Source organism: Haliaeetus leucocephalus, unplaced genomic scaffold (genome assembly GCF_000737465.1).
Source record: "Haliaeetus leucocephalus isolate CR32 unplaced genomic scaffold, Haliaeetus_leucocephalus-4.0 Scaffold151, whole genome shotgun sequence".
NCBI classification, from domain to species: Eukaryota; Metazoa; Chordata; class Aves; order Accipitriformes; family Accipitridae; genus Haliaeetus; species Haliaeetus leucocephalus.
The window spans coordinates 673,426-688,855 of record NW_010972587.1 but is presented as its reverse complement, the minus strand read 5'-3'; the positions used below and the strand labels follow the sequence as shown (position 1 = coordinate 688,855).

Sequence of the window (15,430 nt, the reverse complement as noted above, 5' to 3'; positions counted from 1 at the left end):
TGTGGGGTTTTTTTTTGTTTTGGTTTGTTTTGTTGGTTTTTTTTTAAAGAAGCTTGAGGAAAATAAATTTTAACTGATATTTTGCAAATAGTCCAGTGTTGTAGTTCAAGAACTGGTATTACTATGTAGAAATTGACTTTTTTTTTAATTAGTTGGTATCAGCTATCATAGAACATTTACTGCTGTTTGAGCTAAGGCTGTCTCCATAGTTCACTTTGCATGTTCTTTTGCAGAAAAAAAAAAAAGCAAAAATGGAAGTTACTACTGTATTTGAAATTATACTCTCCAAAAAGATTTATCTCCATCTCTCCTTTGAACCTCACATAAGGTAACTGGCCTAGAATTAAAGGATAAGCACTTACAAAAAAACAGTAACTGTTATTTTCACTCTGAGAGTAAATTATTACAGTTTTATCACTGAGCACTGAAATTCTGCCAAGGAGTTATATTTATACTCCCAAAATGAGGAACTGTAGGGTTAATGAGACTTCATACAAAGTAACAAATTTTCATATGAAATTTGAGCTTATCAGAGCTAAAACAGTGGTTATGATAACAACTGTCATCCTTTCAGCACAATAGATAGGTAAGTCTATCAATTATCGGGCATCAGCTTCATTTTTTCCAATGTATTCCCACAATGCACTGGTTTTAGCAGATATAGAATATCATTGCCAAACCATAAACCAGTGTTAGTAGCTTCTTCAGGATGCTCTTTAACATTGCCCCTTTTTGTCCACTATGTAAACATTTGCCAAAATGTAAAATTTCTACACGTTTGTATATTAAGTCACATCAGCTTAACTCCCCCATCCAATCAAAGAAATCTTATACTCTCAGCCTTTTAAAAGCTTCAAGTAGTCTTCCACTGAAGGGTACACCAGCATGGGCTAAAATAAACCCTACAGCTGTCAAGACAAGGCAAAAGTAATCTTTTATTTGGGGAATGAGACAGGGGAATGACAGCAGAGTGGGATTTCATAATACTGCACACCTATCAAGTTAACAAAAATGCCTTTTTTCACCATTTCTATTTAAAGCATCCATGAATGGTGTCTCCATACAGCTGCTGCCTGTCAGGGCCGCTGTACAGAGCCACATGTCAACCTCTCCTCCCAAAAAAAAGACGACAGTATCCTTTTCTACTAAGTCTCAAAACATAGTATACTGATTTTTGGAGAAGATTCTAGAGATTTGAATTTCATAAATTTATGATTTTCATGTTGGTCAACTATCTCCATCAATTCAATTTAAGCCCTGGTGTTTTAACTAAAGGGAAAAAAACTGCATGCCATTGAATCACTATCATCTACGCTTCCATTGCAATTAAGCCAGTTTATTTCACCTTCCCTCTCCCCCAAAATCTTGCTACACCCCCAAATAAAAATCATAAAGTAGCATATGTTAAAGACATAAATTCCAAACATTTCCAAATAACACTGTATACCAAGTCAAATTTTAGTCAATACAACTAGATATGAAACCAGGCCTTACAATTTATAACTTACACAAATCTTATACACAACCAATGAAAAATACCTCATTTGCTTACTTTTAAATACGCAGCTGCCTCCTGGACGGTAAGATTTCTTTGAATAGAGCTGCCACATTCATGTTCCCCTGGTAAAATTAAACTTTTGTTTATTTTTATTTACTTATTACTGCATTATATAAAATAAAATCACCTAAACACAAGCTTAAAGTTAACACAATTTACACAAGCAGCAGTAGCTCAATAATTCTCACAAGTTCCACTAAAAAATTTAGAAAAATGTCTGGACAAACTTCTCCTTCAAAAAAACTTAAAAAATGAAGACTGTCACAGCTAATAATATGTACAAATCACATCAATACAACTTCATATACTGCTCAGAAAGTATAATTCCGTATTTACACTGAAAGTAGAACAAAACATACTATGAAGAACTATCAAAAGGACGTTACCATGGAACAGCTGCTGTACCCTGATTCAACTTCTTCCAAATAATTTCTATTTACTCTGAAACATGTATTATCTTTTATACAGACTAAGTTAGTTCCAGTTGCAACATATCCACAACAGTATTTCAGGCACTACAAAGTTACTACATTTTAGATTGGTCCAAGTTATCACAATAACTCATCACCTTCCTGAACATGCACAAAATCCCAATATGGCCTGAAACTGGTGGTTTTACCATCCTTCTAATTCTTTTGGAAAGTATACAGAAGTAGTCAGGAAATAAGGTGTTATATGCACAGTCAGTCCTCACAGCCATGTGCCACCATCTTCCTGATTTTCTTTGCTAAACTGAAGGTACCTGATTCAAACATGGTTTTTTTGCATTGACAGTCATACCAACACAAAGTCACACAGAAAAGGAAAAGGTCTAACACCAGTTTTATCTATCACTAGGCCATAATTTCTGAGAAACTGTCAGGGAGTGGCAATTCACTTTTTTCTTGATCTCTCTAAAAAGAAAAAAATCTTAGCATCTGTAACTATAATTTTACTGTGTCAAACGAACAAAATAGTAAACAACAAATTCAGTCTTTTTCTGGCTCAGGGTTACGCCTGCCTTATCCTCCTGAATCTATGCCAAGCTCTATTATTCCCAAAGCCATAGCAAGGCTAGGAAAGTTTAAGATACTCATGCATATAATATAAATATAAACATTTGCTTATACTCTTACAAAGTATTTAAAGTTGGAATTACTCCACACTGGAATACCCTTTAAATGGAGCAACTTCAAGTATTAATTCCCCTCACAAATGAGAACATTTGAGGCAATCTGAACAAAAATTAGGCAACACTAGCAAGTTACGGAGAAGCATCTTCATGTCTCATTCACAGTAGGGAGTTCCAAAGAAATAAGTGTTTCTATGAAGCAAAAGTCTTCTCAGACTGCTAAAGCAAAGTTTTGTTCAATACACTTCAATAGATTTAAGTGAATTTGGCCTTGCAAGCACATCAGCATAACAGGGATGCTCTTCTTTTACTGTTGGGTTGTATAGAAATACGAACACTGTTTCATTTAAGAGTGCTCATATGCTACCTGGACTAGAAGTGCTGCTGGAACTAAGTCTGTATGCATGCGTGTATTTTCAATCAAGCACTGAGCAGAAAAGGCACTACTTTAAAAGTTCTTTCACTTGATAATTAACATGCAACATCTTAGACTTTCAAAGTGCTTGAGTCTACTGCAATAGCAAAACTACAGAGATCACTGGTGAAAATTGACACCACCTTTGCCAACAAAACATTCTGAACTTAGAAGTCAGCCCCAGAATTAGAGATATGAGCTATTCTTGTATGTAATTTAGGCAGACATTCTTTTTCTGCAGCATAAACTCTACAACCTGTAAATTCACATGACTAATCATCAGTGACTTAAATATTTCAAGATTAGCAGATTTGGGAAAACTATAAATCATACTTGTACAGTCTCTGGTGTAAACACATTGTTTTAAATCTAGAACTGATGGAATAAATACAACAAAACCAAAGTGTATCTCTGTAGAAGCCATACGTACAGTCTCAATCAGGTATTAAGCTGTATGACACGAGCAAGTCTGATAGGTATTCATCCATTAACATTTTTTTGTTCTTTGGTAAGACCTGAAGTCTTCCTGGGGTCTTTCTAATACAGAAAAAGCATTTTAGTCATAATTCAAGTGAACAAAACAGCTTGCAAAAGCAGGGGGATGAGACCCTTCTGCTTAGATACTTTGGGGTTTTTTGTTTGTTGGTTTTTAATTATCTAGATAAGCAGTAAAGCCCGTTCATGAAATAAATAAGAAAGAATAGAAAGGGTGAGGTTAATACACAGAAAAGAAAAACAAACAAACCACACAAGCAGGAGACCAGATTGTGAAAAATTAATGCTTAAAAAACAAGTTTCAGGATTAATTTCAGATTTCCAGTCTTACAAGAACACGGTATTACCTCTTACAAGAGGACAAAAGCTCCCTCAGGTGGGGGACTACTGGATTACTTTGGTAGTTTTAAATTCTAATCTTATTTGCCTTCCTCCAGGAATTACATTTATGCAGTATGCAGCCAACACACTGACTTCACAGCTTATGGTCTCATCTTCAAAAACCAGCAGACAGCTTCCTCACAGTCCACCTTCTGAAATTTTTTTCAGGTTATATTGCCTCTGAACAAGTTTAACAATTAAAAACGCCTTTGCTGCCTAGGCCTTGACAATGTCAAAGGCCCATCAGTTCAAATTACCTTCATGCAATACGGGGGGGGGGGGTGGTAAAAAAAAAAATCACTTTCATCTTGCCTCCCACTCTTGAAACGAGTAAGCTAATCAGACTTAATGGAGTTTCAGTCCTGTACAAAAAGCTGCTGGAGATGCAGTTTCTCATTCCAACCCATCTATTGCTGAGAACCTTTTAACAGCTTTCTTCTGAGAAACTCTGAATTTGAAAGCCTGCAGAAAGTTAGGCAATTCACAAGTCAGACAACCTTCTGGTTTACTGAAAACAGCAGGATATTCCTATATGCCATTTCAGTCAAGCTTTAGCTAATAGTTCTGCAAATGAAGGCTTACTTTGAATAACTTTGGTGCAATCATTAACCACTTGGCTTGGAAACCCACTTTCCATAGTCTGAGCCAAAAATGTTTCCCAACTGTTCCATCTGAGGCCCTATATCCCAGGAATAAAACTGAAGCAGAGGCAAAAAAAAAAACCCAAAACAAAACAAAAAAACCTTTACACAGGTCTGCTGCAAGAGACGTCTAAGCTCTTTGTAAAACCTGCCCCTCTGTTAAAACGCCTATTGTGAGCTTATAGAAAGCATGGATCTTTCTGCTCAAACTTTTCTTGGGCACAGATCACTTCAATTTCAAGTGCAATCAGAGAACCATTCTACTTGCCTTTGTAGGGAGGGGAGAAGTAACACATCCCAACAAGGATCACAAAATTACCTTTTAGCTTATGTTAGAGTACTTGCGCAAGTCACATAAGAAGCTGAGTTGTTCTTTTAAAAATATTAAGAAAAAAGCAACTAAAGGCTCAGTTCAAAAGAAACATTTAAGTCTGTTCTCACAATTGCTTTCAGTACAGAAAGTAAGCAGGATCTGCGTTTCCATGCAGGCTAGAATATTTGAAACTGACTTTCATTTAGGCATTTAGCTGAATTTATGAGCTGCAGCATATACACTTAACAGATATATTCAGAATTTTAAAATATTTGCTTTACAATGTAAATCATTCTCTTAAAAGTACCAGAACCAACCAAAACCCAGTGGAAATCTAATACTTTAAGGAACACAAGGATTTAGCACAGGTCACTAGCTTACTGCTTGATGTGATACAGTCAACCAATACAAAAAGCAAATGGCGTACAAAACATTTGTTTAGCAGGTCCCATGCTTACAGGTTACTTGCAGCAGGACACTAAAGTGGGTAGCTGAAGAAAAGCAAGAGCAGAACAAGTGTTGTGAGAGCAAGTAAGAGTGCCTGATCTCCCAAAGGCAAATTCAACAGTTTAATAACACTGCAGAAAACCACAACTGGCTAAATAGTCTTTAAATCACTAGTTGGAAACAGCACAATATCAATTACCTAAAGAACTAAAGATTAAGGAGAGTGACAGAACAGAGCGCCTGTGACGGCAATCAGATACAGTAGCTGACACTTGAAATTAAGTAATACCTAGTGTTTTGCCAGGATTTTCTTCCAGCCATGGATGTATCAGTAAGCCTTATTACATATGGAAGTCTAATTCACTCCTGCATCTCAAGGACCCGTGCTGTCTACTAGCTCAGAAGGGAACCATCCAAATCTGATAGATCATCACTCCGTAGAGAATGCCAAGCAAAAGAAATGTCTAACTAAATAAAAATTCCTTACAAAAAAGGGTCATACCCATGGGTAGCTGGCTGCTTCTTGTGGATATAGTGGTTAGGTTTATCCATTTTGCAAGCCTTGCTGAAAATGGATGTGATCTATTGAAGTCTCTCCATGAAAGACCAAGACATCCAATAATCAACATATGCCTGAAGGACGTCTAATTTAAGTAAAGCACATCTTTTGGTTTAGGAGAAAGTCTTAGGCACTGAGATATATACTGCCTATAAAGAGTTGCTGTTTTGAAGAAAGGCTGAACCACTACACAAGAACACAGGAACACAAACTTCAACTCAGAACTGGATGAGTAGACAGATACTCCTTCTCCCTCTAGTTTCTCGTGAGGTAGGCATTACTCACCATAGGTTTGGCAGACTAGTAATCCTGAGAACAGTGATGCATTAAAGGCAATCTATTTTTATATAGGATAATTAAATCATTTTACATCCTATCAGAGCACCACAGTACAGAATAGGCATCTACAGTTGGAACATAGTATATATTAAGTCAAATAAAATTAACAAACTGTTACCCTTTTTCTTCCTTCAAACAACTTCCAGTGTTTTACCTTCTAAAATAGAAGCCCCATCACTTGCTCTCCAGTTGAATTTGACAGGGCAAGAAACTAGCTCAGCAAAAGTGGAGGAAGTCTAATAAAACAAAGAGGGCTAGAAACCAAATTCTGAAGTGACCATCTTCATGGTAGTCAAGATGTTGAATAAAGCTTAACAGAACAGACTACTGCAAGTTTCCAGCCTGCCTTTTTAATATTAATAGTTATAACATGAACAAATGATTCATAGCCAAGTATGAAATGAGAGAAACTTTTCCAAGTATGTGACAGAGAGACCTGAAAAGCACCACTTTTACTAAAACTACATTCCTTTACTTCTCTGCCCTTTGAAGTGGTGCACCATGTACAAGATCAACACTTAAACCCCTGCATCTCTCTAGCAGCTTTCTCTGTTCTATGACTTTTAAACAGCTTCCAGATATTGTGCCAGGTCTACATCAACATGGTATTCAAAAACGGACGGCAGACTTCTTCCTCTCATACCTCAAGAAACTTGGCATTGAGGATAACTTCTAAGTACAGATGAATTAGATCATTCTTCAGACTGCATGAAAGCTACTCTGCTGAGCAACCAGGTGATCTCACAACACAGCTTCAGTTTGTGGGATCATCTAACCAGAAAGTATAGCTATATTTTTTGAAAGTAAGTACTGAAGAATCTCCTGGCCAGGAATAGACTAATTAATAGAGATTAATGCACCTTTGAGAACTGGGGAAGAAAGCAGTCATCTTGGAGCATACAAATTCCTCTCATAAGGCAGACAGGTAAATGTTTTTGTAAGTGTGCATGCACATAAGTAAGCTCCAGCTAATGAAGAAAACTCCCTTTCTTTCACTGATGTAGAACTGAGGTGCCAAACCTTTTTATTCAGGCAAGAACTCTGTTTACTGTATGGCCACCAGAGGGCCAGATGACACACTGAGGGAACAGCAAGCTGTTATATTTTCTTTTCAAAAGAGGGAGAGAAGTAGCATAACCCATTACTTCCACTGCACGCCAGTCAGTGCTCTACTGCACACAGCTGTGGGTCTCATAAAGACATTCCTACACACACCAGTTTGGCTACCCTGCATGGAAAAAAATTCTTTTGGCCCCAATGATTTATAGCACGGAATTATCTACTACCATCTATTAAGTATGAAATAGTTTGAAAGAGATAAAAGCGTATTAAGATGTAATTGACCTGTGAAAGATCAACGCTACAAGGCATTCACAGCCAGAAAGCAACAAAATGAAGACTAAGGCAGCTATTATTTTGCATGTACTCAGATTAACATCATTCTTTCACTATTTTGGGTTAAAGAATAATGTAAACAAGAAGTAGTATGTGGGGTTTGTCCAAATATCTATTTTATTCACTGCAGATACTGTAAATGCTCTGGAAACAAAAAGCTTCTGCAGGAAGATTACTCTTGCAATTTAGAGGTATTACAGAGCTGCTCAAATTTCTCACAGATTTCCTATATAGCCCTGACATATTAAATTGTCAGCCTCGTATCTGACAGAGTTGTTTCCACATTTTTTAATGTTTGAGAAATGTCTGATAAGTGGAAAAGCCTTCTTGGTGAAACTTGCTGTTGCAAAACAAATAGTTGGCACAAAGAACAGTAAGGCTTAAAAACAACAACAAAAAAAAACGAAACCACTGCCTCCTAAATGCACTATGGATTAAATAAGCAAGGATGATAAATAAATGGCTTAATAGTCATGAAATAGATTCTGCTGTAACTCACACTCACCAGATGCCAAAGTTATAAATACAGTCTTAACTTTACCATTTACTGATTATGTGTAAATATCTATACAGTTTAAAGCTGTGTTAATTATGACTCTAGGCAAAAACACTGTATTTTTTACTCTGAATATTCAATAATTAATACTGATCCTAAACACCATCTGACACATTACTATATACAGCACTTTTCACTACTATATAATTAGTATGGTTAACGAACTATTTTGTCTAACAAGGCAATCTTGTTCAACCACTACTGTTCATTGTATTAGTAACCATTTTCTGATTGTTGCAAAGTATTTTGGTTTTCAGACATTTTTCCACCATAGTGAGATAACTACCTTTAAAATAAATACATATTCGTCTCCACATATAGCATATTTAAACCTCTTGATGAAATCAGCTTAATAAAGCATTAAGACATTAGATCAAAAACCATACAGGATCACAATATTCAACAGCTTATCCCATTAACTAAAAAACACTGCAACAAAAGGCGCTACACTGGTGAAGAAGGTAATGTAAGTGAGCTAGAAATGGGATTTCCAGTTTCCCCAAATGGAACTCTAAACGGTTATCAGGGCCCCAGCATATACCAGTTGTTGCAAATCACTATCTGAGCATAGACTTCTTTGTAGTTGTTGCCAAAACACTTAGTCACAATATTTTTAAAGCATTACCTGCTACTTGTGCCAATTTATCGTGAAGTGCATATAAGCTGTTCATCATGAGACTTATTTCATCTTCCTAGAATTAGAAAAACACATTAATGTTAAAATAAACATTAGTAGAGATTTATTTTTCTTCTATTTACCCCCAAAATCTTTATATGCCATAAGAAAAAAAATGGTTTTACACATGCAGGTGGAAGGCTGTAGTGTTTCACACATCAACAATGATACAAGCAATAGATTTTGAATCAAAGTATTCACAATATTGATTTTTCAGATCTTAACTGAAACTAAACTAGACTGCATTCTGGACTGTGATGGATCTGCCAGTTAGAAACCAACAGCTCAAAAGGTTATTTTAATACTACTGAGAGAACAGTACAATGATCCAAAAGAAGTTTGGTGGGTTTTCATTTGGGGTTTTTTTGACCGCTACTATGTAAAATTAAACAGTTTTATTCTTAATAAATGTGCAGTGACACTTCATACAAGCCACACTAAAGTACCATCTGGTCATATTCCCGCATGAAATTCATAGCGAACTAAGACATTTGTTGTCTACCTTCAAACCACAGTAACTTAATTAAAAAAAAAAAGCCACACAAAAAAACCTAACCAACCAACACCAGAAAGCTGTGGACTATACAATCTTGTTGACACTTCCTGCATATGCCAGTAGTATAAAAAGGCCTAATTCCCAAAACAAGCACAAATGTCATATAATTGTTACTTACAGGGGAGTTAAACTTATCAAAATACTGAGCGATTTCAATGAAATATATCCAGAAACATTTTCTATTAGAAGGAATTATTTAAAATATGAAGATGAGGAACATGCAATTACATACACTAAGTACTAAAGGCCATTCTAAAACATTGGGGTTTTTTTGAAGTTGGCTCTGACTCCTGGGATAGAGTCAAATGGCTGAGATAAGACTACAACCTTTATTCAGAAAATATGCAAGGAAGGTAATTTTCCGGTTTGTGCATCTGATTATACTCACATTGAAAAAACCAATGTATTTTAAGTTTAATTCCCTGATGCACCAGCACTATCTGACAATTTTAAAATTTAAACACTCCAATTTTTTTTCCATAAGAAAACTGCTACCAAAAAGCAGAACACTTCTTTCATTGAGCAAACATTTGACAAACTAATTCCCATGGATGACACCAACAATCACCAGCATCACCTCTCCCTATTCTGGTCCTACAAAACCATCATTGATATTAAATTGATATAGTTGGTACTCCCTAGGAAACTAACCAACTTTATTAACTCATCTCCTGGCTGGAAAATACCAGGCATGGCAGAAGAGGAAAATCAGTCCTCTACCACACACCTCACAACAGCAATACTCCAAGTTCCATTTATTTGCCAGTAGGTACACCCAAGACTTCGCTAATAGCTACACTGAGACAGACACGTGAAACACTTTTGTGAACAAATTCTTTTTTCGTAGATCAATGGTCAGACCACTTAAAAGGAGGAACTGAACAGTATAACCTTCGTAGCTAACAATCAAGCACGGAGTAGGATTACTATGGAACAGTACACATGAAACACAGAAGGTAATACACAAAACAGGTTCTCAAGCTGCCAAGTCCAGTGCACAAGATGCATTCTCTCTGCACTACTAAAGTCATTCTGAAAGAATCCTCAGAATTTACCCCACAAAATTCAATTTGTTCAAAAGATTCAGAAACATTTTCTACCCGAGAAACTAGCCAAGGCTACCTACTTAGAGTACACAACTATTCACTTTTGGAGAGCTCAGTCCTAGACAAAAAAACCCCACACACAATTATCTTGCAACACCTACTTATATATGCCTAAGAAAAGCAAGTCACTACGTTTACAGTCCAGGCAGAAAGACTGAAGGCCAGAAGAGAGAACCACCAAAACACATGCTGCAGAACTAATAAGACAGATACCTTCAAGGGTTACATCTCAAAAATGGTTATCCTGATATTCCAGTTGAAAGAGTGAATACAGGAACAAGTAACAGAATAGAATCAATGTGAAAAAAACAAACTTTTAAATCCATTTTCTGAAGGAGGCTAACCCTTGCTCTTCTATGGCACTAAGTAAGATCCTGGTGTTTCAAGTCAATCATCTCTTACCAGCTGTCTTTCAAGGTTGAGAAGCCAAATGGTAACAGTAAGAGACAAACTGATAAATTTAGTCTCAAAACTTAGAACACCACAATTCTTCCTCATAGCTCTACAACACAAATTATGTAACATTTTCTTAGTATATAAAGCAACCAGCATGCTACAGCCAAATCTTGTAATCCTAGTTACATTTCCCAAGATGAAAAAAAAAAAAATCAAAACCTTAGAGTTTCAAGAAGTGCATTCATCTCATGCAAAACATCTGAAACTGCATCCTTCTGAACTGATCTATGTTGTTTTTATACAATCATTTGACAGACTAAAATCTCAATATTAAGTGGTTTTACTTACTTTTATTTTTAGTTCTTCACTGAAGGGATTCTTGACTGTCAAAAAAAGAGAAAAAAATTAATTCATTCTAGAGTCTGAAAATACTGAAAAGGTATACCAGCACTGTAGCTTTATGACAACACTGTAATCTTTAGATAAAAACAAACAAGTCCATAATGTGACAAATAACAATTAGACAGCTATTAACCTTTGACTTAACTCTGCATTTGATAATGCACTATACTAGCATTTAGGTTAAAGCAGTATCTTGTATATTTGCAAATTTCACAGCTATTTCCATGCAAACAAAACCATGCTTGCCATTTGCCAAACTCTTGCTTTAAAGATGTCAATGCAATTGAGTCCTAATCTGAAGGTTTTATATTTTTTAGTGTCTAGTCTAAAAAAGTAAAACTACTTTTTTTACTAAGCAATAATCCATACAACACAAAGCTGTACAACTCATCAGCATTTTGTTTTGACAAGAGTAAGAGATGACACTGACAGCTCAGATGAAAAGTGCAGTGTGACCAAATGACCATTCCTTCCCTTCTAAACAAACCACTTTCCAGAGCTCCTAAAAGCATAACTTTATCTATTATATTCCTCTTGGCTACAAAAATATATTCTTCAAGGAAGAGAAGTTGAAATCAGACAAGTAATTTGTGCTATGCTTGCACTTAAAAGACCAACCAGCTGGTAACTGAAAAGGAAGCAATCACCATTAAAGCATATTGTTTTGCCTTTCTAAGCTACACACTCTTCACCCACAGTTTGAGCTCATACAGATATTAGCAGTTCTACATGCTATTCAAACAGGAAATGAAGTTTCTACTGACCATAGTTCACCAAGCACAAAAGCAAAAGAAAAGAAAAATCTATCTTGCGAAACCCGACACGAAATTGAAGGTCTAGGTTGTAAATGTCATCACACTGATGTTGAAAGTACACCAAGAGCAGGTAGCACTTGAAAGGGCACACTGCTCCATATACAGTTCTACAAAAAGTAGAGTTCTTCCAAAAGAAAAAGAGTACTTTCCACTACTTTTAAGTCTGATGCATTTGCATAGAGAATCTGGAAGAAATCTCAGTCTGGGAAGAATTTCATGCATTTTGAAACCCTGCAGTTCAACCTTCTATACCAAGGCATAGTAAAAGACAAGTACCATCTTAAATAGTGTCCAAAATACTTAATTACACGCACACACCCCAGATATTGCAGCTGTTCACACTGCATTTCTGCTTGCATCTGAAGGTAACTCAGCAACAGCCTCTGACAGTGTTAACCAATGTGACTTCTTATAAGGCACTCCCACACGTAAAGATATTCACAAAACATCAGGAGTTGCCTCCCCAACAGTCAGCTGATTGACAGTATCTTGACTCCTGAACCATAACCATGATTATTAAGCTGATCAGTTAATTTAGTTATAAAGGGGGAAAATAAGAGAAATAAAGGTGGATACACTAGATCAAATTCATGGCAAGATTTCTCATTTAGGAGAAATGAAGGATGCAAAAGAAACTAAGAACCAACTTATAAACCAGGGATCCCCTAACCTTTGCCAAGCATAATCGTATCTGGATGACTAATTGAAAAAAAAATAATAGATTTTATAACAGAAAAATGAATTGTTTGTAAAACAATGTAATTTTTATTACCTGCACAAAATTCCATGGTGCTCTTGGCAGCAGCCAGATGCCGACTCACTTCACCTTATTTTTGAAAGGCAAGTTTCAAGCGGAAATGATTACCATTTCATTGCTCCTACATGTAGCAATGGTAAGGAACACCTTTCTACAATTACAACCAATAAATGATGTATAAAACAGTGGGGCTATGAAAATGTTTTCTGTGTGAAAAAGAAAGCTTGACTCTCTGAAACTTTGCGAACAACGGTTTGTTGATGTGCCTGAGCTCAGAAGAAAATTAAGCATGCTACCTACCCAACAGCAAGCAGCACTTTAACTTCCTCTGACACAGCAAATGGGGAAACAAACAAACCAACCCACTCAAACACAGGGACAGGTTTTCACAGACATCCGAGTACTTGATTCAGATATCAGATTAATTAAAACTGATAGAAGCAGATGATGTTCAAGTACTCTTGTAAACCAAGCCCTGTACCACTTCCATGATTAATTCCATAGGTGCAAATTCTCAGACACTGCCTACTAGATTATCAAGCTACCAACTTGACAAAGCAAGTATATATGTATGTATGCATTTCATTCATTAACTCAGCAGAACATTCCCAGTATACTAAACTTGTAATCTAAATAGCCTAAAATAGGATTAGAGAAACACAGCCAAGGCTCTAAATGACTGCCAACCTCCCAGTTTGATCGTTAGTTATCCAGACAGGATAATTATGTAATCATGGTCTCTTCCCAAGGTCAATCTTATTGAGCATACATGAAATCTTGATTATATGGTTTTAGATTGGAGAGGGTGGGGAAGGGGGGTGGGGCATGAGACACAACCGTGTAGGTATTTCAGTATACACAACATATATTTTAGCGCTGATGAAAGCCACGGAACAAACAAATGCAGTACTTCCATGCCTGCAAAGGTGCAAACTGAAAACTGTCAGCTGCAATTCTACATACACTAGGACTACATACAATTCTACATACAGCAATTAAGTGAAGGCAATGGTGGTGCTATACTCAGATCTTCCCTGTATCACAATTCCAGTGTAAAGTCAATCCCATATGTGAGCAATATCTGGATAAATTAAAACATTGAATTTACGAAGCAATCCAGATCAGTCAATGTTTGCCCCTCCTTCACAAATACATAGTGGTTAAAGTGACCAAAAAAAAAGGGCTCTCCTCCAAAATTATCTATCACAAAAATTTAAAAATCCTTGTAATTCATTATTTTAACTCACACTGTAGGATCTCCATGAAATCCCTCTGAAGTTAGTGATTTTATGGCAAGTTAACCAGTAGGTGAGATACATTTTATATAAGAAGTTAATATAGTTTAGGATGCTTCATGCCTTAACAGCCAAGTATGTTAAATGCAACTGCAGCAATTTATCAGCTGCATATGCAATTAACAACTGTTAATCAATCTGCATCTATTTACCACATAACCTTGATTAACTTGAGTTAATAAGGCCACTCCTTAACTACTTCAGTAATTCCTCTGTTCTGAATCCACCCTCTCTTTTGTCCAGGATCTAAGCTCTTAGCAAATCCTCCCACTTGCTCCAGCCACAGATGTTAAAGTTTTCATCTACTCCACCACATTTAAGGTATTTCAATATATTACGTCAACATTATTGGTTCAAAAGGTTTCCTGAGAGTTCATACAATAGATAAGTATAGTTTTAAGGTAACAAGTTCTTGTTCTACCAAACTAAGCATTAATTTAGTAACTAATTACTGAGTTTCTTATGTGAAGCTATCATACTTCCCAGGCTCCTCCTCAAAAAGGGTTCAAGACCTCTACCATAGAGCAACAATTACCAGCCTTGAAAGTAGTCTATCAAGCTCATGTTTTTATGACCTTCAAAGAACAAGTTCTCATCTACTTATACTATAAAGCTAAAAACTATCAAGAGCATTTTCTAAAACAGGAATCTCCTGACTGATGTCCCAGGGGCTCTTCTCTCGTGGTTAGCCAACCAACCAACAACCACATCCACTGCCCTCAAAAAAGGAGGGATGCAACAAACTACCTGGACATGGCAATTTCATTATCCATTAGAACTCCCCAGACAGCACCAAAACTGAGAGAAGCATGGCAGTTTTACTTGGCCACACATGAATACTAGCTGCAGGATAAAAAAGCAAGAGTATTCTCATGGAAGAAAAACCTCAAAAACTTGACAAAGGTAACTGTACCAACTCGCCTGAAATACTATAATAGCTAAACATTTTGCATGAAAGTTTGATACACTGGGAGAAGAGCTTTATTCCTGGTAAGGTGTAATGATAATAGGATTCTTTGGCCAGATCTGGAAGGAAACAAAAGGTAAACATACTAAGGGTCATCATCTTCACATGAAACTTGATTGCAGAACAGGAAGGGATATGCAATTTAAATTCCATTTTTAATAACTGATCTTACTTAAATGCTAGTTAATCAAGAACAAGACGATAAGATTACCAAAAAGCCTGCAAAAGAAATCAAAGCAGCATGCAAATA

The 15,430-nt window shown here is 36.3% G+C and overlaps 1 protein-coding gene across 1 annotated transcript in view; it reads right to left on the bottom strand.

The window, feature by feature from the left end:
• Positions 1-15,430, bottom strand: part of LEMD3 (LEM domain containing 3) — a 49,570-nt gene that overhangs the window by 17,104 nt on the left and 17,036 nt on the right. The window contains exons 4-6 of the mRNA XM_010561952.1: positions 11,293-11,327; positions 8,836-8,902; positions 1,553-1,620 (exon numbers count right to left, since the gene is read on the bottom strand). Coding sequence (XP_010560254.1) covers positions 1,553-1,620; positions 8,836-8,902; positions 11,293-11,327 — 170 coding nt within the window. The remainder of the gene's footprint in view (positions 1-1,552; positions 1,621-8,835; positions 8,903-11,292; positions 11,328-15,430) is intronic.